This window comes from Clupea harengus, chromosome 15 (genome assembly GCF_900700415.2).
Source record: "Clupea harengus chromosome 15, Ch_v2.0.2, whole genome shotgun sequence".
Lineage (NCBI taxonomy): Eukaryota > Metazoa > Chordata > Actinopteri > Clupeiformes > Clupeidae > Clupea > Clupea harengus.
Window position 1 is genome coordinate 6009504 of NC_045166.1, and position 23031 is coordinate 6032534.

Genomic DNA, 23031 nt, shown 5'->3' on the forward strand with positions numbered 1-23031 from the left:
GACAGGGTGAAAAGATCGTGACAGGCGGCGTCTATGCGTTTTGTAGCTGGTCTAAAAATGTCACTAGACTGCTGTGCCAAATGCTGCCGTGCTGCCAACATGGCCGCCTCCCATCCCGCTCTATCTACAGTGACTTGCCCTTCTCAGGCTGTCCATGTGTCAAACCTCATCAAGCATTTTTACAGGGGGACTCAGCCCCATGGATAGCAAGTAGGTAATCTTACGAAGGAGTAAGTAAGGAGAATATTGTCAAACTATTTTGAGTCACGACTCACTGATTTTTAAGTGGATAAAGAAATGACATTGAAAGGGCTGCTTTCACTACGAAAACAGCGAGGAAAACAAGCAAACAGAGAAGTGGAGTGAGCATGTCCACGGCCATCTTCTTTAGCGGACTGTCAAAGAACTGCCACGTCAGTGTTTATCACTTATCGTGAGGAAGCAGCAGAACACTCTTCTTCAGAGTGTCATCCATCCTGATTCCAACCAAAGATTCTCAAACACACTTCTCCCAAAAAGGCCAACATGCACATGGGGCCATGAATTCATTTTAGGATGGGATGGGTACAGGCCAAGTGACACTACCTATTTGGGTGGAGGAGGCATATCAATCTTCCATTTCTTTGCTCACTTATGATGTAGGAATGGTTGAGTCATAGTAGCAAGTAGGGGGGGTACTTCTGAACTGGGAAAGTCTATGGAATCAGTACCTAAAGTAATCACTATGAGCCTGTGATGGAATCAGTACCTAAAGTAATCACTATGAGCCTGTGATGGAATCAGTACCTAAAGTAATCACTATGAGCCTGTGATGGAATCAGTACCTAAAGTAATACCGGTGAGCCTGTGGCGACACAACCTTTCAGTGATGGTCACCTAAACGACACATGTGCGCTTTGTCCTTCTGCTCATCCTCCACCTATTCAGGCAGCGTTCACACGTCCGTTCACATCACAGATTCACTCAGAATGACGAGAGCAAAACCATGAAGCGAAAGAGTTCTGCGAGGGTTAGCGGCTTACCAGGGTAACCTCTTGTTGTCTTTCTGTACTTAAATTACACAAATAAAGAGAGACACACACCCAAGTCAACAACCAAGGCTCAACCATACACACTTCAAACGTCACTTCTAACGCTCATTGTGCTTCCTGCAACCTGCCCGAGCACAGTAGGCAGTATACTGAGGGCACAGTAGGCAGTATACTGAGGGCACAGTAGGCAGTATACTGAGGGCACGGTAGGCATTATACTGAGGGCACAGTAGGCAGTATACTGAGGGCACATAACTGAACGCAGTCATAACACAGAAAACCCAGCGAAGAGGCCAGATGGGCACAGTCCAGGTTCCATCTGCACCGGCCACGAGACGAGGCCACAGAGCAGGAAATCAAAACCGCTGGATAAAGCTTTGGCACCCTCCAGCCTCAGGGGACCGGCGCTCTGCACCAGATTAACACGCTGGCGCTAGCAGCAGCAGCAGCAGCGCTATTTTAGGAGTAGGGAGGGGGCGAGCCTGGGATGGATTAAAAGTCCAATTAGGGGGAAAGGTCATAGGAGGGGGGGTGAGGGGTGGGGGGTGGGTGACATCACCGTTTGGGTGGTGTTTTTGATCATCCAGCTGTGCGTAAGCCTGTTCTTAATCATGGCATGAAGCCACTCTCAACACTCTAGAATGCACAGTTGTTGTTGTTGTTGCAACACTGAGAAAAGGCTCCTTTTGGAATGGAGTTAGAACACGCTGACCTCTTCAACAGACGTCAAGGAAAATCGCTAGTGTAGGTGACGGGCACTTCAGGCACTGTATGACCATTCTTGAGAAGCTTTCAAGAGTTAGAGTTCCTTCTGAAACAGACTGTAGGGCCTGACAGATCCTTTCCGTGGAAGCATTAAGAATGACAGCCCCTAGAGAAGGCTTTTGAGGCTGTGAGTGGTTTCAACAGCACGCTGAAAGGATAAGATGTCTCGCTACGCCAGCCGGTAATAGATTTTCAGAGAGAAAGAATGTCATAAGGAATAAAAAAAAAAAACCGACTTGATCAGCAAATACAGAGCATGTGGGTTGACACAGAGAGAGAGCGAGAGAGAGGATGCTGCTACCTTGTTGGGGGGCGTAGTCATCCGAGTCGGTGTCGCTCTCGCTGCTGTCCTCCACCAGGAAGTTGGGGTAGTTCCAGGCCATGCTCACGATGCCATCCGACTCGTGGAGCAGGATGTGGGCCAGCATGCGGCCGTGGCAGTCCATGACGATCACCTGACCGTCCGCCGTGCCAAACAGCACCTGCAGGGGGCAGAGCAGGGCGGATGAATCAGAGCCTGGATGTGGGCCTAGAACATGCGTACGCTTTCATTGCATTACAATGAGATGGAGGCCTAATTCATCATCAGAATTCAATCAACTCGCAGCCTCACTGCTAGGCCTGTGGAACAGTGGAATGCATATTAGAGATGTTCTCCAGGAAAGAAAAATTCAAGCTTTATGTCATCGCAAGATGTCAAGATGGCAGGCTTTTGTTCTTGCGAATGTACTTTATTATGACCACATACAACAATACAAGCAAAACAAAGGTCAAGGTCATAGATATGGTCAAGGTCATACACATCATGGCAGATGCATGCATGTTATCTCCAGTGATATAAGTCTCATTGCTAGTCATGACTGCTCTCATAAGGTTTGATGCCATTACTGAAAACTGGCTGTTATAACAATGATCGTCACAACGACAATTGCTACTAATAATAACATGACACTATTCTGCCATGACTTTCTGGCACAGTTATTTCAATCTTAGGATTCCTGAAGTTTAACAATCAACTCAGAAACAGAAACACAAAAAGCTTGGATAAATAGGCACTGAAACAGATGACATACTCAGTGAGCGGGTTTAAGAAAATGACCGTTAATGACGCAAGGCCGTTGGAGAGGTATGGAGAGGCGTGGGGAGGGAGGGGGCAGTTTGATCTGACAGGACCCATAGGAACCAGAGATAGGGAACCAGACACTGACACTGTCTGCGGTGCGACTGCAGCGTGGGCGTCCAGGAGACGCAACAAGAACAAAACACACCAGACGCAGCAGGCAGGACCAAAACCCAGACAAATTCCAATACCTAACCATGTTTTGTTTTGCCACTGGTTTATATGTAGTTAAAAGCACAGCTCTTGTCCAGCTGTCTTCAGCATTCAGAGACAATGCAACTGTTGTTGGAATATGGTCAGTGTTTGTTTGGCTAACAGGATGTTAAACTATTACTCCATAGAGCATTCTCTTAAACTGCTAGATCTGGATAATTTGCTCATCTCACTCAAACAAGATCATTCTCTTGTCTTTCTAGATCAAGATCTAGATCCTCACATGTTTCTAGACCTACATCACTGTCTCATTTTTCTAGATCTACATCATTGTCTCATATTGCTGAATCTAGATCATTACTTCATCTAGCTAGATCTTAAATAATAAAATAAAAATAATATCGTCCTCATCCTTATAGATCCTTCTCTCATCTCTCTAGATCTAGATCCTTCTCTCATCTCTCTAGATCTAGATCCTTCTCTCATCTCTCTAGATCTAGATCCTTCTCTAATATTGCTAGATGTGTGAAGCCTCCAGTAAAGAGAAATGAGGGGGGGGGTCGGTCTGAGCTGAGTTCACAGCCCGTCTCAACCCTACAGTGTCAGGCGTTCACACTGCCTTACCTGCTGGTCATCTGGGGTCCAGATACCACAGGTGATCTGGCTCTCCAGGTTGATCTCGGATGACCAGTGTCTCTGACCGCTGACCGAGCCCACCAGCACGAAACCGTCCCGGTATGAGATGAGGGCCTGCGTGCCATCGTGTGACCACGTGAAGTCACTGACCTATAAAGACCAAGCACAACAAAAGGTTATACTTAGTGGCTGGATGTCTGCTTTACAAGACTTACACGGCTCTCACAACCACACAACACACACACACACACAAACACAGCGAGGACGTGGCTTTATGGTTACACTATGAGCCTCGTTGGAACTGCTCTCTGAAAATGACAGCATGCTCTGTTTAGACACGGCTTCCAGTGCTCCGCCCCATCCTTTGATCAGCCCACTGCTCATAAAAGTGATTTTTCTTATTATTAGTTATTTCGGTGTACACGGAACAAAAATGTGGGCTATATTTATCCACTGGCGGCTAAATGCAAGCATTATTTTGCATGACAGCATGTTGCTTTATTTTTTTTATCTAAATGAGCTTTAACCTTTACTGAAATATAAGGGCTATTTATAGATTTAACTACAGAAAAGGAGACAGTCTGTTGGATTTTGAAGGGAGGAGATACATGGGTACTGAGAAGCCTTTGCACATTGTGAAGTCCGCTATGGTCTCTCAGTCAAGTTTAAAAAAATCTCTGACAAGACAAAATAGGCGTGTAATTAGACATCTAATCCCTTGTTTATTTTCCATGGGAAACTACGGAAAGTGAGAAGGGTCAAAAGAGGCTGAGTGATGAGTAGGGTGAGGACACTTTTGAGTCAGTCTTTCAAATGAAAAACAAAGAACTACATTTAACGCTTATATAAATCTCTGCTCATTATGAAAACTAAAATCTCCCATATATCTGAACAGTTATTAAACCAACATCATAGTAGGCGTAACCTCATATGACCCCAGTTCATTCGAATTGACATAAATCCTTACTGCGCTATATATCATTGTTACGTCCCTGGATGATGAATGGACTGACCGGACAAAATCAATGTGTGACTTCCTTTTCATGGCCGTACATTAAGACACTTATGGACTGAGGCATTGGTTATATCATTAAAGCCTCATTGTTGGTGACAGTATTACAAAACATGCCCTGGCTTGAGCGAATGCTCCACTATCTTTCATGTAACCCCAGCTTGGGGGTGCCTTACCTGGGCTCCACGGTCATTGACCAGCTCCACAGACCAGCGTCCCTCGTACTGAATCCACACGAAGATGCCTCCATCAGTGTCACATGTGGCCAGCTTCTGGAAGGGCTCATTCCAGCGGACCAAAACCACCTGTAATGGCGACACACACACACACACAAAGAGCAACATCAGCACCTGCTACAGGTGGGAGCCTAGTAATTAATACAAGAAAATCTTCCTCTAGATATTGCAATAAAAATTGTATTGTGCACCAGAAAACAACATAAAACCGCACAGAGCATTTTCAGTCAAAAGGGATTTATTATCCAAAAGAGTTTTGAAATAAAGAAACTTAATTGCAGTAGGCCTAGGTCTATTTGTGCACTCATATAATAATACAATAGACTCAAAAGATAGCATGCACTCAAAACAAGTGATGAAACATGCAAACAAAACCACTCAGCTAGGCCTAATTAAAATAGGTGATGCTTCAGACATGCAAACAAATAGGTTAAAATAATGTTCAAATAGGTCAATATAATGATTCAAATAATTGAAATAATGATTTAAATCTGTGGCTGCAATCTATTATCAACATAAATAGAACCGAGCATTCCTGGGCAGTAGTTCGAGTTGGTAGCTCTGCGCAGAAAAGCATGTCCTCTTGTAGAATACCACTCCAATGATAACGCACAAAAAAACAGCACTAATGCAGCTTTACTGACGTCCGTCGACTCGTCTAACTTGTTTTAAAAGGAACGGGCTACCTTTCATCCTTTCCAGTTCTGTATGTGAGGGCTGGATGTCGCGTCTCCAAATGTCGATTCAGATTTTAAGGTTTGAGCGCCTTATTAGACAGCTTTAAAACGCACTCGACACACTGCGCCCTGGGCTCAACGACGATTCACAAAACCAAATCTAATATAATCAGGGTTGTATTTACGCTGAATTTGAGTAGTTTTCGGTAGTATGTCATTACCAGTGCTGTCATTCTTTCAATTTTTCTACAGCGTTGGTAACCTTTTCACGGACTGGTCTAGTTACTTTCCTAGAGAAGTCGTGGAGTGTGGGTTGGCGACCATCTAACCTGGGACTGCTTTCTGTCGGGTGCTTTGCATTACAGTGATAACTTAAAGACGAGCTGCTTCTGTGATCGCTAAATTCAGCTTGACAAATGCTACATACAACTTTAGTTTTGTCGATTGTTCCGTCATTTTTAAGCAGAAACTTAAACAGAAACTTTCCGCCCAACAATCCCTCAGCTGCTCTCTCCATCTTCAACTACGGCCTCGGTCTCTCCTATCTAACTGACTGCAGGCACGCGGCGGTTTCGTGTCAGGGGTCAAAGCACACCGGAAGTAAACAAAGTTGCGTTAAAATATTTTATCGCATTCATCTCGGCCACAATAATCTCATAGATTAACGCGTTAATTTTGACATCCCTAATCAATATTGTTCTCAACTAAAAATCCGTTGTTCGTGGAAAATTCGTGAAAAAAAAAAAAACCTGAAACATTTTCGTGGCCCACTGGATGGTGCTCGGCGGCCCACCAATGGGCCGCGGCCCATGGGTTGGGAAACCCTGGCCTAGATGGTCTGAGACAGCACCAGAGGTGAGGATGGAGCTACAAGGAAGACTTGAATCAAATCACTGTTGTGGAAGAACAAAATGATATGATGTATGTAAATGCCATGCGATATGATACGCGACAGTCAGCTCCACTCAAACTCCCACTCAATCTCACGTTACCACAACAAACCAAACCAGTGCATGAACACAGCAGGAGGCAGCAGCTGGCCACTCTTATGTGTTCCTGAGGCTCAACTGCTAGGCCAAGGTGTTAACACCCCCCCCCCCCCCCACACACACACACACACACACACACACCTCCATCCTCCACCCCCACTATCATTTTCCAGTCTTTCACCTCCTAATTTGCTCCTCTTTCTTCCTCATCCGTTCCCTCATCTACCTGTCTGTGAATCACACGACCTCCTCCCTCAGTGTGTGTGTGTGTGTGTGTGTGTGTGTGTCCCTATCCGTCTAAGCCTCAGAGGAGGCACCACACCCTCGGGCCATGCAAGTTCTCCCGGCATCGTGCTCCAGGCTGACGACCCACCCCCACGCCAAGCCATGCGGCAGGTCACATGGCTGAGAGGAGAGGGGGACTTTCGATGGGCAACTGGGGTTAGTTGGGGCTTAAAATGGCCAGCGAGTCCTTGCTGTAGCTTAACTCCCTGCAAGCGTGAGGATTAGAGGAAGCCTCCGCAATCATCGGCATCAGGGCTGCCACGAGCACAACAAGGCTCAGCTCCACCCAACCACAAGAGGCTGACACGTGTGTGTGTGTGTGTGTGTGTGTGTGTGTGTGTGTGTGTGTGTGTGTGTGTGAGAGAGGAGGAAAAAAAGAAAAAAGTAGCTTCTGCCAATAGAATGGGTTGAAAAAAAGGGAGAATTTCACATTATAGCTTCATACAAAAGAACAGAACACTCTTCGTCGGTCCCTGACCAAGACTGACGGTTCAGCTCACTTGGTACCTGGGCGCTTAAAAGCTGCCCACTGCTCCTGGGGTCCTGGAGGAAGGACAGTCCCGGATGGGATAAATGCAGAAGATAAATTCACAAACGACCTCAGGCCTGCGTGTGTGTGTGTGTGTGTGTCCTGTGTCGCCTCCATGTATTCACGTGTGTTGCAGTTTGCAGTGTGTCGCTTGTGCGATTAAAGTCTGACAATTATACAATCATTATACAGCAACCTGCGCCTCTACAAATGCAGTGTTTCCCCTACCGTTATATTAGGGGGGCGCCCCGCCCCCCCTGGAAGGTCAAGTTAATTTTGTTCAATTTTATTTTCTATAAAGCGCCAGATCACAACGGAAGTAATTTAAGGTTACCTTTCCTATAGAACAGGTCTATAGCTTGTTCTTTTATTGAACAAAATAAATAGCCTTATGTTATTTATCTTATTTACACGACGGCATGTAATTTCTGTCTCTACATGGTCGCGCGTTTACAATTCTCTGCGCTCTGTATTCCGCGCATGCAGAGTTCCGCCGCGCAGCACGCACACACACACACACAGACACGCTCCCACAGGTGAGCACGCTCCCACCAGCGGACAGAATTGGGCTTAAGAATCAGTGCACAGCTACGGACACTTTTAAGCTTTAAAAAACTAATATCCAGGCGTTCATGAATCCGGCAGAGATCTTTTCCTAGGTAGGGTCGACAATGAGGCCCAATGAGAATGGCTACAACAGACGTGGAAACAGAACGTACGTACAGAATGTCCGCACCGAAAATTCAGAAATAGATCTGGCTTCCATTTTTTATCATTTTCCGCGAGTTGTGCGTGGCCCTTTTTACATAGAGTCTAATAAATCTATGAAATGTAACGAAAATTATTTATTTTGCTGTGAATAATGAAGGAAGCAATAAATCCGATTATTTGCCAAACCCTCAAGAGCTGTTGCCATGGAGATTTAACGTTACTTTCTGTTTGAAGACAAGGTAGCAGCTAGTGTTGAAGAATGGATGACTTGAAATTGGACGACTTTAAATTAATATATGAAATTGAACATCAACACCTATACGGATAAAATAAATAAACAAGGATAGCAAAACAGATTGATAAGCAATGAGAACGGCAGAAACACAGGCAGGACGTCAGATGACGAGACAGATCATAGTGACACAGGCTGTTTTTTTATGAAGGCTGAGACATTCATAACATTTTATTCAGTCGTACTGGTCCTTTTGTAATGCCAACATGTGCACTTCGTTGTGGATAAGTAAAGCCTATTTTGCTACATTTTTGTAGTCCTGGTAATCTTTTGTTTGGCATATTGGTGAGGTTATTAAGAGGACCATTTCTCAATCGTTTTGTTCTTGATGAATTAATGTTTGTTTATAATCAATTATTTTTCAACAAATAACTCAATTATAATTACAAAGAGGACAATTCATAACTTTTTATCGCAACTTTCACTTGTTTCGCCAATTTCATTGCAACAAAAACCTAAAAATAAAAACTTTCATCGCAACTTTTTGGAAAAGCTCCTGCGAAATCAGGAATTTTAGGCCGCAAATATCTTAAAAAATGTTCTTCCAGAAGCCCAGAAAGATACACCACTGCAGCGACAAAAGCTGCACACTTTGTGGATAATTGTCATACAAAGACATGTTCCGATGTTTAGTTGTTATATTGACTGCTGTCATTTAAAGAAACACATGAACACCATGATTCCTTTAAGCGTTTGTGTCGGTGGCCACGCCGCGCCGCGCACCGTGCCGCAGCCCCCCCCCCCCCAAAGCTGTAAACCTAGGGGAAACACTGAAATGTACTTCTGCAACTGCAATTCAGTCTCATCTTTCTTGTATTTCACACCAAGACACTCCAGACTCACTCCATGCACCCAACAGTAACGAGGCTGTTCCTGATAAAAGTTACAGGATTGCAATGTTAGCATTGCTAGGTTCCGTGACCACAAATTGAACCCAGCAGGCTTTCATCAGCTTCTCATTTTATTGCGGGCCTGCTACACTGTTGCTCAAAGCAGTGCAATCATATAGGGCTATACGGCTCCTTCCATACCCTGACTATGTCACAATGCCTTAGCTGATATCAGAGCATCCATCTTGTTTTTTTATTTTTTTTTATTACACGCTCTAACAGGGAGTCAGTCATACACCTCTACACACACAGGCAACAATGGAGACAGTGTGTGTCCTGCTGAGGAACATGTCTTTTGGAAACAAAGAGCTGCAGCAGGGTGTCGTCCAAAGGTATATTTACTGTTCCCACCCATCCTCCCCTGCTCCGCTACCATAAATCATGAAGAACTCTGCCTTCCCAACAACCCCCTCCCCCCCAAGCAAGCCAACCTCCACACGCCCACACACAGGCAGACACAACACACACACACACACACACACACACACACACACACACACACAATAGAGACACAGTGCAAACGGCGTTGAATATACGTTTGATCGGGAGAAAGAGAGATGAAGAGGGAGGGGGAGAGGGAGCGAGAGACACAGAGAGAGAGAGAGGGATGAAAAGTGAGAGTGAGAGGAAGAGGGGGAGAGGGAGAAAGATGAATAGAAAGAGAGAGAGAAAGAGAGCGCATGTAGAGGCCCACTCGGCATTGGATCAATCTCATGATCTGTTGTGGTTCTGCCGAAGCAGGCAGAAGACCTCTCGCCTTCAGCCCCCCGATCAATATTCAATTACCTATTATTACTCTAACAGCATTACTGGGGCCTGTAGCTTCCCGAGAATGACTGGCGTTATTAGATCTGGGGCACGTCCTCGCGGCACACGCTTGCGTCTGGCCCAGCGTGGCCCCTGTGCCGGGCACACTGAGGATGAGTCAACTCCAGCAAAGCTCGGCAAGCAGGACATCTCATCCCGGGGAGGAGGGAAAAACCGGTGTGCTAAATATAGGCAGTGGCGGGATTAAAAGCAGTCCTCATCGGACGCCTTTAAGGGGCTAACAGCTGGCCGGTGACGAAGCGGTTCTTGGGATCAAGTATCACATGGACATCCGCCAGACTATTAGCCTTGCATAAAAGCACTGGGGGGGACAGCCGGGGACAGACCAGGTAACTAAGGGGACGGCGGTGTCCATTCTAACAGCAGAATGGCCTGAAGAGACAGAATGACCCACGGATGAATGGCCTGAAGAGACAGGATGACCCACGGATTAATGGATGTTCAGCGTTTAGAGCAATTTGATTCAGCACGGTGAAGCTCAACATAACCTTTCCATTTCACAACATTCAGACACAATGGGTTACAAAAACACATCACAGTACACTGCCTACTTTCACTAAGGCCAGACTGACTGACACATTACAAGGCTAGTAACTATAAGATCCTCCAGTGTAACATCACAGCAGCTTCCTGCCCCCACCCCACCATAAATAATGGTGTGTTTGCTGGCCTGTAACTCCTGAATGAGACTTCTACCAAGCAGCTCACTACAACGGAATTGCTTTGAATCAATGGTCAAGGACACCAGGGAACAACGGAGGACGTCGTAGGAGAGAAGGGAGGGGCACGGGAGACCGGGGGGGGTTGTGTCTCCTCCACTGGTCCTGCTAATCGTTGGGCCTTCTGATAGGCCTTTAAATCAGGCCTGGAACTCAATTAGTGAGAATCGCTGCTCTAGGACAAGAGGGGTGATTTGCGAGCAGAGATGAGTTAACAGAACCTTCAGCTGAATAAGAGTGTGTGTGTTCGTCTGTGTGTGTGTGTGTGTGTGAGAGAGAAAGAAAGAAAAGGAATAGAGAGGCGTGTGTCTGTGTGTCTGTTTGCGTGTGAGACACAGAGAGAGGAGCTCTTTATTAAATATCTATATCAAAATGTCCCTCCCTTTCAACCACTGTAGACATCCTCCGACAGGAAATGGAATTCCTAGGCTTGCTTGTTTGACGCAAGCCCCAGAAACATTCTAAACCCTCTTGCCTGGAGGCCCTGTGTACACAACACAAAATGTAGCAGCGGTCCAGCAGACCCTTTCATCCGAAAGCATCGACCCAGGTTAAAAGCAGTAGGGACACTACTGTATTTGGGTCAAAAACGGAGTCTGTGGCTCAGTCAACAATTCTGGCAAACTGACATCGGTCACAGCTGACATGAGCAGAAGATTCCAAATGAAGGAATACATTTCGAGACTGAAATGGAATTGAATTGCACCGGTCCTTTTTGTCGATGTAAAGTGCATGTTTATTCAAATTCACACAAAGGTATATAAATCCTTGTGTGAAAGGCGGGGAGGTCTCGCCAGAAACCACTGTTGTTGTTGTTGTTGTTGTTGGTGGTCGCTCTGATGAGATGGAACTGTCAGTACGCACTCCAATGATAAACCAGTTTAAAGAGATAATCAGATTACTGTCCGACGCAGGTGTTAGTGAACGCAGCATTGACCTGGGAATTCTGCAATTTGTTTAGAAAAAAAAAACCCTCATCCACAGGTCAGACCTGTGTGGTCTTAAAGTAGGTCATCGGGGGTTAAAAAGAGTCAAAGTCTTTCTCTCACACTCTCTCACACACACACACACACACACACACACACACACACACCACACACACCTGGGAGAAGAGTGGCTCCCATTACGCAACATAATTGCCTTGAGAACAGATTAACTCGCAAAGCTGAGCAGCATGTGTGATATCTTGCCGTTTCTTGCTCAGGTATAGGGAACAATGAAAGAGGGTCTACAAAATTGGGCCATTGCTCAGAGACAGGAGAGGAGGCATGCTGTAGGAAGCACAATAGGGTATCAAATAGGCCTGTGTACACACACACACACACACACACCACACAATATAACCACAAAGAGACACGTATAACAGCACACAGCTATAGCACACAAGCTAATATCCTGCTCTGTGTGGGAATCTGGCCTATAAGGAGTGTGTGTGTGTGTGTTGTGTGAGTGTGTGAGAGAGAGGGGGGAGGAGAATAGTGGTAGGGTCTGTCCTGAGAGTGTAGGTCTACACCACTGCAGATCTCTGGAGAAGGGATGACAGAGGGCAGAGGGAAGCGCAGTCACGACTGGCACATGACCAGACAGGCACACACACGTGTACACACACACACACACACGTGTACACACACACACACACCACACACTATCCTTGTTATTGGGTCCGTGCTGATTAGAGGAACCCATGAGCACAGACACCACCAATCACACCGAGTACTTAACATGCATTCTCCATTACACAAATACAACCTACAAGTCCTGAAGCACACCTCACTCTGGGCGGGTGTGTGTGTGTGTGTGTGTGTTTTATATCTGCACCCTACAGATTCTCCACAAGATGACCATTCGTAACGTAGCTGTGAGCGTAGCCTAAATTGACCAGGATTCTACTCTGTCAGAAGAAATGAGTGTCGAGCATCTCTCTCGTTCTGGCCCTCATTTACTTACTCTCTCACACACACACACACACACACACACACACACACACACACACACACACACACACACACACACACACACACACACACACACACACACACACACACCACACACACACACACACACAGAATAAAAACCCAGATCTCTGCATTTTTTTAATCAGACGGGATGAGCTGCTCTGATATGCACTCCTCTGAGATTACAGATGATGATTTGGGATTAGGCAACAGGTCAAGACCCGTGATTGCTTTTTGTTTATTTTCATCCATCTTTATTTTTAAAACTTTCACATTTGAGATCAAGGCTAAAAAGCATGAGTGAGCTAACGGGTGTCATACTCTGACCGTGTGGATTACATCATTGACAGAGTGAGTGAATGTTTGTCTGCACTACCACAGAGAATTGCATACAACACAGACAAATAGCAGTCCCGTCCCCCCCCCCCCCCCCCCCCAGCTATCAACATAAATCAGCAGATTGTTATTTTAGATACTCCATAGCAGTTTCCTTAGCAGTGGTGGCCTTGGTCGAAAATCTACCATTCTTGATGAACAGAGCACATCAACAGAAAATATAATCAAACAAACTATGGTTTGCTCACAGTTTCAGCAAGTCATTTTACCTATGTGCCATGACCAAAATCAGACACCATAAAGCATAGGGGCAGGGTCTTACTGTTATTACCTCTAGAATCCCACGGTTTCAATGCTTAACAGAACATGGATACCTTGTGGATGAAAACAGCCCATCCCCCACAACATCTCCGCACTCCACAGAGAAGAGCGACAGCTAGAGTAGCTCTAAACATGTGCACGAGTGGTCGGCAGAAGTGTCCTCTTGGCACCTCTTTAGAGTACACCAACGGACCGAGCGAGTCATTTCCATTCGCCTTCATCCAGCCAAAATCACACTCATCCACCAACAGCCCCACCTCCTTGTCACTCACCTCGCAGTGCACTTGACCTGCATCGTGAACACACAACTGTAACGAAAGAAAACCGTAGAGCACACAAGTCACACTATGGGTATCCTTGTTGCTGTTAAATGCCCATCTGCTTCGGTTTATACAAGGCCATGATGTGTTTGTGTTTACTTGTCTCCCTTGGACCACGTCAGACCAACACATCTTGAACGTGGGTAGTTTTCACATTAGTGAGAGAGCGAGAGAGCGAGAGAGAGAAGAGCATGACACACAGCACAGAGTACTTCAACCATGGGTGCCTAGCAGGCAGATCTCTGGACCAGTTAAAGAGTGTGTTAGGGGGGCTGCACAAATGAGTGAGTCGATCCGTCACCAGGTTGACAGAATTCATTAGGCGGCGTAATTTCCAAACTGTCACGACGTGACATGACGTGGGCTCCGCGTGATGGATTCTACATTCCCCACTCGTTTAGTGCCACCTGTGCCACCTGCGCCAGCGACACAGGAAGCTGAGCGTCTGATCAGCCATGCAGGTAGAAGAATGAAGTGCCAGTCTTTTTTTTTTTTACTATTATTTCACCTCACATTACCTTCCATTTCCACATCTCTGTGTATAAAAACGATATCAAATCCAAACTGAGGTGGAGAATTGACTTGCAGCTGCAAGCAATACTTCAGACATGCTGACTTCGGTACAAGCCAATAATGGAACTCATATTTCTTTTCAGCATGATGGCACATTTCAAGTATTACTAAGAGCTATGGGTACTCTAGTGAGCAAAAAGTTTAATAGTTAATGTCACTCTGAGGCCCATACACACACATCTGACTCAATCTCCAACACATTGTATGTTCAAATTGTATTATCATTGCAGTGAGTAAAATGAAAACGGAAATTATGCAGAAAAAACTACTTCCAAGACTGTATGATGATAACTAAAAAGAAAATATGTCTAACTCCTCTTGTACTTGGTCTGCGGTTTAACACGTTGCAATTTGCGGCTCTAACTCCGTTTCAAAAGTATTTACAACCAAATTAATAAACAAATAACCACTAACCTCACTGTTGTGTCCCCTCAAATTGAAGTTTATTCTCTGAAGTGTTGTGCGGTCCCTCCTGCAGTGGCTGGAGGTGAACGTCACTCCTACGACACCCCTGCCATTCCCCGTGGCGAGCCAGCCCTCCTCGTAGTACCGCTTCCGACACACCGGCTTCTCCTTCTCGCTCTTCGGTACCCGTCCTTTCCAGGACAAGCAGAGGATGTTCGAGTCGCTGCAGAGCACGGGCCCATGCTCGACCGCCGCGAACATTCCTGCCGCCAACAAACGATTCACCGCTGTAGTGGTTGAGCAAGGTGATCCGCGAGTTTAGTGTGAAGACACTTGAAGTGTCAGTGCCGTGCGGGCTAGCAGCAAATGCTTACGGTCTGAGAGTTCATAGCACAAAGGGCACTACTCTGGCGTCGGTGATCCAATAAAGCTATCCAAAACAGCCGATGTGACCTTTTGAAATGAACTTCGTGTGGATTGGGTCCATGAATATCTGAGGGATGCTGCCGAGGTGATCACTTCAAACGTTCCATGATTACAAATTTGTTAAATAATAAACGTCATTGATATGCATAAACGGAAAAAGGCACACTGATCAAGTCATTTCAACAGTGAATAGTTATAAAAGTTTGTTTGGGTCAATAATTGGGTTTCTTCGTTGTATTCCTCTTTTCAGTCGTTCGTGTTCATTCAGTCGTTAATGCACAACTGCAGTCTTTGAAAATATTAATGTAATATCAATGTTATGACATAATTACCAAGAAAAAAAACTTAACTCCGTTCTTGTCCTCGGCAGTGAAGTGGAGTTATTCTTTAATAAGCGTGTTTATAGAGTACCAGACATCCGATAGACTCCATTTAGCGGCGCCGAGTCCCTGTCCATCATTTCAGATGCCTTCTCCTCCAGTGTCAACATAACATAAACCCAGAACTCTACTCCAACCATCAGACCGAAAATAGCCTGTTTGTGGTGCCAGTGTAATTCGTAGCTCTTTTTATTGTGCAGCAATGTCCGAACAGGCTGAGAGCAAAGACTGGGTGGAAAATCATTAGCTGTCCTTCCGCGGGAGAGCGGCTTCTCCCGGCAACGTCATTGCGTCATTGATTTTCGCTCCAATCAGCGCCGGGAATCCCTTCAAAGATGAAAGCCCAGGAGCGCAGTGACAGAATAAAAACATCGACGTTAGATGGAACATCATACACATGAAGAACAACCTTTTAGCCCTTCAAATACCACACGCTTGAGATAAATACAAAACGTAGCTTATCGTATATGAAGGCAAATATGTTGCAAAATGCGATAGCTTGTAGACTTGATTTGAGAAAAAAAATCAGAACTCGTATGTTTACATTTCACTATAAAATACAATAAACTATTCATGCACTTGTGAGCTGAATTTAAAGTCACAGAAAAAACAAAATACATGACAGCTTGTTAAAAAAACTGAACTTAAAGATATTTCACACACCCGTGTTCTGAAAGTGAAGTCAGAAAAAAAAAATCCTCTGCTTGCCTCTGATTCTGATTTATGTAAATATCAATCTATATATTTATGAATATTCTTTCTGTGACTTCACATTCAGAACATGGGTGGGAATATTTTCTGGGAATATTTTTTTCTTCTGTGACTTCCCATGCGTGTGAGCATTGTAGGATATACAAGTGAAAATTTAAATTCGCACATCGTATTCTACAAGTCCTGCATTTTGCAACATATTTACCTTCATAATCGTTCTCTTCGATAAAAAAAAGACAGCACAATGGAAATGTACAGGCTAGATTATAATATTGCAACTGCTGCTCTGTCATGTTACCTATCTTTATATTGCTTGTCTACAAGCTAAAATTCTTCGTCTACATCTAGGGAAAGCTGGGGTGGGCTAAGGTAGTGACAATCAGGTAACGACTAGAGGAACAAAATACACTGAATTAAATATTTTAAAATGGCAGCAAATTGAATGCTGCCCGTAAATTAACACAGCACAAGTAATTGGAACAATATGCATTTAAATAGTACCTGGCGAAACCCTCCAAATAAAGTAACCAAAGCTTACTTCAACATTTGCTTTCCCGATCAACCTGCACCCAACAACTGCTTGTACAGAATAAGGACCTGGTGAGTCTAACAATCGTGTCAAATACACGGCATCCCTTATTGTTTGGGACATAAAAAAAAAACACATGATCACTGATACACATCCCAGCTTTATCACAAGTCACCAAAAAATTTGCCAGCTACAAAACATAACTACCAATACGAGCAGTATATAACGTCGATCTAGGTCATTTGGACCTCAAGTAAAAGATAGCTAGTTGTCAATCTCGACTACAAAGTCAAACCTGAGGTCAGTAAAACTTGACATATTCAACTGAAAATATATCGGAGCAATGCCAATTAGCTACTAATATGATATGCTACTAATGTAAACAGGTCGAGCTAGCCACAATGTACAATTCAGACACACATCGTAATTTACTAGACTTTCTTTGTTCTTATTCTTAGGTTCATCTCATTATAGAGGTATGCGCCTTAATACTACATACTTCAATATTTTTAAAAGCCATTTTGTTGATGCCACTATCGCTAGCCTACTTGTTTCACATTAGCCAACATTAGCAAGCTATCGTTAACCATAATATGCAAGCAAAACGGTTCCTGAGTTGCAAAGTGATATTAACAAGAATCTAATTCTAGTCATATTGATAAATGCGCATGTTAAGCTAATTTCACTGTGCGATAAAATCGAAATTAAGCGAATCTGAAACCCAATAAAATGCTTACCTTTGTCGTCCAATGTTTGATAGCCTGAGCCACCTCACTATCCAGGGCCCGAATGCTGGGTCACGTGACGGTCACATGATTCTTGTCTTTGGCAGCTTTCCTGTCAGAGAGCAGGGCTTGTCTACGAAATATTAGAAATTCTCTGGAGACAAAACAGCCGATAGCCTTGCCCACAATTTGCAGACTAAAAAGAGATAATTTATAAATTGTATGTAAATAAACACATGTGTGCATTTTACTAAAGGACTATATATTTATTAATTTACTTACTTGGATTAACACAACCGCCTCGTAAAGTATTCAAACCCTGCTTCATCTTTGTGCTAGGCCTGTTTGCCTGACACGATGTCATCAATCTCAAAACAACTGAATCTACACAAAATCACCCCATCACTTCAATATCGCTGTCCATTATATTACTTTAGCTTGACAACCAAAAACAGAGACAAATACAAATAGTCTACGATGGCAGGGGACCCTTGGGCTGGCGGAGTCGACGTGGAAGCCTCTGGTCAGCAGCATCGGTGGCTATGGAGCATGGTTGCCTTCCAGCCCCACAGTCTCAGCTCACTTGTTCCAGGATGGACCAGGGAGATGGTGGACCCTATGTCCACCAGGGCCCAACAGGAAGTGCCTTCCAGGTCACTGTCAATGCATAAGTTGCACGTCTGGCCACGCCATCCGAACCACAGCTGGGGTGCTGGGCTTCGTGGAGTCAGTGCTGGGCAATGGCATGCAATGTGGCCTGGCTCACCACGGCAGTAGCATATATACTCTATGGACTGCCCCGTCTCCCTCCGTGGTCTTTGCCACTGTGGTTGTGGCTTGTCAGGTCACTTTCTTCCCCATCGCTTTCCTCGTTGTCAGCCTGGTGCTTTACGCCAGGGGACTGCAGGCACGTGGCACAGTATGCTCGCTCTGCCAAAGCAAGGACGCTTGAGGGACCGTCATTGAAAAAACAAAATCCTGCTGCTGTTCGTCTAGTTTCCTCTTCTTGCTTGTGAAGCTGGTCTCCTCTCCAGCAATGTAGCCTTACCCCATGCTTTCCGACTGTCACCTAATCCAAACCCTGCTCTTCCACTCTATTAGAGAGCTCCACAGCTGTCTTGTGTGATTCAAATTTGAATTTTGATTGGGGCACTCAAGGGCATAAAGACAATTGATAGTGAAGTAGCTAGATGACAGAAACGGTGACAGCTGTCAAAAGCCCACTAAGGCTGCCCGTCATGATTGAAGCGCTGGGCAGAGCTGTTGGCACTCAGACTGTGGCTATACACCGTGATATGGATAACATCCTGGCGGCTATTAGCCGCAATATGGATAACAACAGGGAGAAGTTCACAGCTTTGCAAAGGGAATTGGATCAACTCGGAGACCAGGCGGTAAAGGAGAAGACGAGCAAATTGGCGCCTACTCCCAAGACCAAACAACCCCAATCGTATCTGCTTTCGGCCCCCTCAACCAGCACGGGCCTTGGCCAAGGCCGTTGCTGGAACAACAACTCCCCTGAAGATAGCTGCAGTGAGTGAGACTCTCTTGCATTCCCGTCCCCCTTTCCACAGACACCTGTGGATTGTTGTCTCTGTCCAGGACCTTTTCAAGGCTGTCTCCATGGCAACGACAATCTTGCGAACTGAGAATCTGTCTGATTGGACCTAGGGGAAGGCGACAATCCAGGCCTACTCATACACAAACTTTCTACATGCATACATACACACGTACATATTACAGATATGCACTCACCACCTCATACCCCCATCCCACGCCTTTGCCTGCTTCGTACCCCCAGTGTGACAGGCGGGTCTGGGACCAGCGCCTAACATGGCTGTTGGACCAGATGGCTGCTTGTTTGCTCTGGTTTACCTCCATCCCTCCTCCCCCCTCCCCGTTGCAAGTCTTGAGTTCTGTCATGTTGTAAAATGTATGTGCTTATGTGCTGAGGTGTTTTTTTCCTGCTCCCACGCTGTACTCCTTTAGGAGCATAGTCTGGGGGTCGCCTTTTTTTCTTTCCTCCCTTTCCTCATGTTTATGCTGCAATTCTTCCCTCAACCTTGTCTTCCCGTCCTGTCTACCCCCTTGTTAGATGTGTGTATGTGTATATGTATGGACGGGGGGATTGCCATTTTCGCTAGTTTACTATGCGACAGGCTATGTTGCTGGTACTTGTGTACTTGTGCTGTAACAATAAAGGACTACTACTACTACTACTACTACTACTACTACTACTACTACTACTACTACTAGATGTATCCTGGATTCCTTTTGGCTGGCAGTTTCTTGTATTCTGATTGGCTAGCAGCGTCCTGGATTCTGATTGGCTCTTGGCTACTGATCATCTGCATATTTATTGGATTTCTGGCCAGCAGTATGCTGAATTTTGATTGTCCAGCAATACCTTAACACTTGATTTGACCTAGATTCTGATTAGCAACAATATCCTGAATTCTTATGACCTTTCATGACCTCTCGTTTATGATTTCCCCCCATTATCTTAAAACAGTGTTGACAAAGACATGTTTCAGGTCTTTATGTTTAATGATGGGTGTGCTTTGATTTTTGTCTTATTGAGTATGTATTCATGCATCTCATCGTTTAATAATTCATCGTTTGAAAATGTCATCTTTCGACATACATAATTGACTACTCTTCTCCAGTAGGAGGCAGTGACGCACAGAAAGACTAGTGAATCCACAAAACCTTACTAGACGAAGAACAACAGATTGGGTTTCTGGGTTCAATCATGGCGGCTCCCATAGTGATCGTGAGAAATGTTGGGGCCGTTGCGAGGACAGTTGTCAGGACATCACGGGTAAAACACGTTAGATCAAGAAATATTGTGTTTCATTGTTGTATTTATTAATTTATCGATGTTATGTTTAAGGCGTACTTTCTTTGTTATGTTACGACGCTCAAGTTAGACTGGCTAAACTGCACATATTGATTGACATCTCTGCTCGTAGGCATTGCATAAAGTGGACATTTGTGGGATGTATGACAGACAAGCTATTTTCAGGTTGGTATTTTTGTTACAGTATATAAAGATCGGTCTTGCAAGGATTGCAATTGTAATGGTTACCCTTTCAGTCATCGCCATCAATTCCAACTACTAACGTTGCTAGCGTAGTTGTCATTTCCTGGCTGTTAGTCAGTCGTGTATGTTCATAACTTGCTTTGCCATGTCTCAGTTGTACGTAACAAACCATTAAGCTTCATTTCTGCGTTCATATAATTATCTCTCCAGCCAATCATGGCGTTTGCAGACACCAGCAACCTTCCACACGGCAAGCGTCTTCAGAAGTGCTCCTGCTGTAAGTTCCCTTGGCTGAACTGCCTTTAATGTTCATCAGACCTTCATCAATCCCACTCATAGTTGCCTGGCATGTGTAGCTAAAGTTTATTCTTGTTTTGATCTGTTCTTTGTAAGATTACTGTTATAGACGAACCAGATATCCTCTATCAGAAGGTTGAAGTACTTGTAAAGGGCCATGACAAGACGGTTCTTGACAGTTATGAATTCTTCGCCACCTTGGCTGCTAAAGAGCTCGGCATTGGCCTGGGCAAAGTGTGAGTACACACAGCATCCAACTTCCAAATACCGCATTACAAGCAATTTGTAGTTTGGTTAAGCTTTGAAAGATGAAACAGGAGTTGTGTTAACAATATAACAACAGTGCTTCCTCATGTTTAGTCTTTAAGTGAAGACACATTTTATTAGGTGTGCATCATTGACGAAATTGTAGGGTTAAGGATTCTTAACTGTTTTTTTCCTGTTTCTTGCTTTTTTTGTGCGTTACTTTGTAGGTATGAGCCACCCAAACACATTGAGAAGTTAACAGTGCTGAAATCTGTGCACATCTTCAAAAAACATAGGGTTCAGTACGAAATGAGAACTCATTACAGGTGCATTGAGGTGAGAGGATAACTACTCTAGAAATGTTTACTTTTAACATAAACTTGAATGAAGATTTAAATAAATAACTACTTCATACTATAGTTTGCTGACATCTTACTGACACACACAGAAACTAATAACAGTGAAATAAAGTTATTGTTTTCTCTTATTGATAGCTATCTCGAGTAACAGGATCGACAGTGCAGGTATACTTAGAATACATTCAGCGGAACCTTCCAGAAGGCGTAGCTATGGAGGTGACCAAGGTAAGTCCAATCCAATATTGCTCAGTCTCCCCTAGAAGTCTTTAAATGGGAAGATTTGTCTAAACCTTGTATTCATACCTAAAACATACCCGTCTTAACATTTCATGTAGATTGAATGCAAATTCTTTGTGCCTCGTCTTTAAAAGTACTATTACATTGTTAGTATTTAGTGTAGTTTTGTTTACTTTAACATTGCCATAGTGCATTTGACATTGACCAGAGGTAATTTCATGCTATGAATTCTGATGATAATAAGTGACCTCTCAGTTCTTTGAAAGACAAGTTGACACAGTATGCTGGCAGCTTGCTTGTGTGCTAAAAACTTTAGTGTCTCCTTGATGTAAATAGTAACCTCTTTGGATTTGTATAGCGAAGCAACTCTTTAGCACCATCTCTGTCATGCTTTCATACATATAACCTCCATTACTCGCTCTACAATTGATGCTGTCTGTTTGTGTGGCTTACAGACTGCCATAGAGAAGGTTCCAGAGCATATCCAGAAGCCTATGTGGGATGATGCCCCAAAAGAGGAACAAGCAAGCCAGTGAGTGGAGAGGAATGGACATTTAAAGCATACCATTTACTTCTCACGTGCTCTGATTTTGAAGAGAAGGAAAAGAGGTCTCCAAACCGTCTCTCAAAATAAACCACATTTTGTGGTATTTTTGGTGATCTCAGTCTCATTGTCAACAAAGTATAATGTATTCATGTGTACGTCACAACCGTTCATTTGTATTCATGTAAGCTTGTGTAAAATATTTCTTTTATTAAATCATTGAGGAAAACACATTACTCTTTGGTGTGTTCTGCTTACTGCTCAGCAGTTATCCTTTGTTGTAGAATGTATGTAAATACAAAGTGGCATTGTCGCAACATACTGTATGTCCCATCGTGTATGCAGCTTACCTTATGTATTACATAACACACTGTTATAAATTGCATATTTTACCCAGTTGATCGTTTTTGGAAATCCTCTCTAAATCTTTTTTCCTCGACATAGGTGGGTTAACGTGAATGGACTAGTTTCCCCACATAGTGCCATAGCCCCATCTAGAGGCTCAGCTTTGTTCCATCTTGATACTTTTATTCCAGATGACTGTAATCATATTTCGGACAATTTCCAGACCATTTCACATGATTCACGTGTTTACAGGCTTCATCTTTCAAGACTTAGAATGACATCATGTTATTGATGTTCTCGTGTTGTAGAACTTACCGGACCATATACGTAGCTTTGTCAAGCTCCAAGTTAACACAACACCGGCGGTTTTATATGATTTTTTTTTTTATATTGCAACTCACTGAGA

The 23031-nt window shown here is 44.2% G+C and overlaps 2 protein-coding genes across 2 annotated transcripts in view; one reads left to right on the forward strand and one right to left on the reverse strand.

The window, feature by feature from the left end:
* Positions 1 to 17637, reverse strand: part of tulp4a (TUB like protein 4a) — a 30608-nt gene extending 12971 nt beyond the window's left edge. Inside the window, exons 1-5 of the mRNA XM_031581086.2 lie at positions 16839 to 17637; positions 14793 to 15916; positions 4894 to 5022; positions 3694 to 3855; positions 2098 to 2278 (exon numbers count right to left, since the gene is read on the reverse strand). Of these exons, the coding sequence (XP_031436946.1) occupies positions 2098 to 2278; positions 3694 to 3855; positions 4894 to 5022; positions 14793 to 15044 (724 nt within the window). The 5' untranslated portion in view covers positions 15045 to 15916; positions 16839 to 17637. The remainder of the gene's footprint in view (positions 1 to 2097; positions 2279 to 3693; positions 3856 to 4893; positions 5023 to 14792; positions 15917 to 16838) is intronic.
* Positions 17638 to 20246: 2609 nt separating this feature from the next.
* Positions 20247 to 22679, forward strand: mrps10 (mitochondrial ribosomal protein S10). Its single transcript, XM_012826615.3, has 7 exons — positions 20247 to 20375; positions 20527 to 20579; positions 20808 to 20874; positions 20991 to 21130; positions 21368 to 21476; positions 21635 to 21724; positions 22192 to 22679. The coding sequence occupies exons 1-7, from the start codon at positions 20307 to 20309 to the stop codon at positions 22270 to 22272; spliced, it is 609 nt and encodes a 202-aa protein (XP_012682069.1). The 5' UTR covers positions 20247 to 20306; the 3' UTR covers positions 22273 to 22679.
* Positions 22680 to 23031: the final 352 nt, after the last annotated feature.

What these genes read in the sequence shown, in the direction of transcription:
- mrps10 (XM_012826615.3), top strand. Translation starts at nt 20,307, where the DNA reads ATGGCGGCTCCCATAGTGATCGTGAGAAATGTTGGGGCCGTTGCGAGG. An exon ending in CTCATTACAGGTGCATTGAG is followed by an intron (nt 21,477 to 21,634) that starts GTGAGAGGATAA and finishes TCTTATTGATAG; the next exon opens with CTATCTCGAGTAACAGGATC. An exon ending in TAGCTATGGAGGTGACCAAG is followed by an intron (nt 21,725 to 22,191) that starts GTAAGTCCAATC and finishes TGTGGCTTACAG; the next exon opens with ACTGCCATAGAGAAGGTTCC.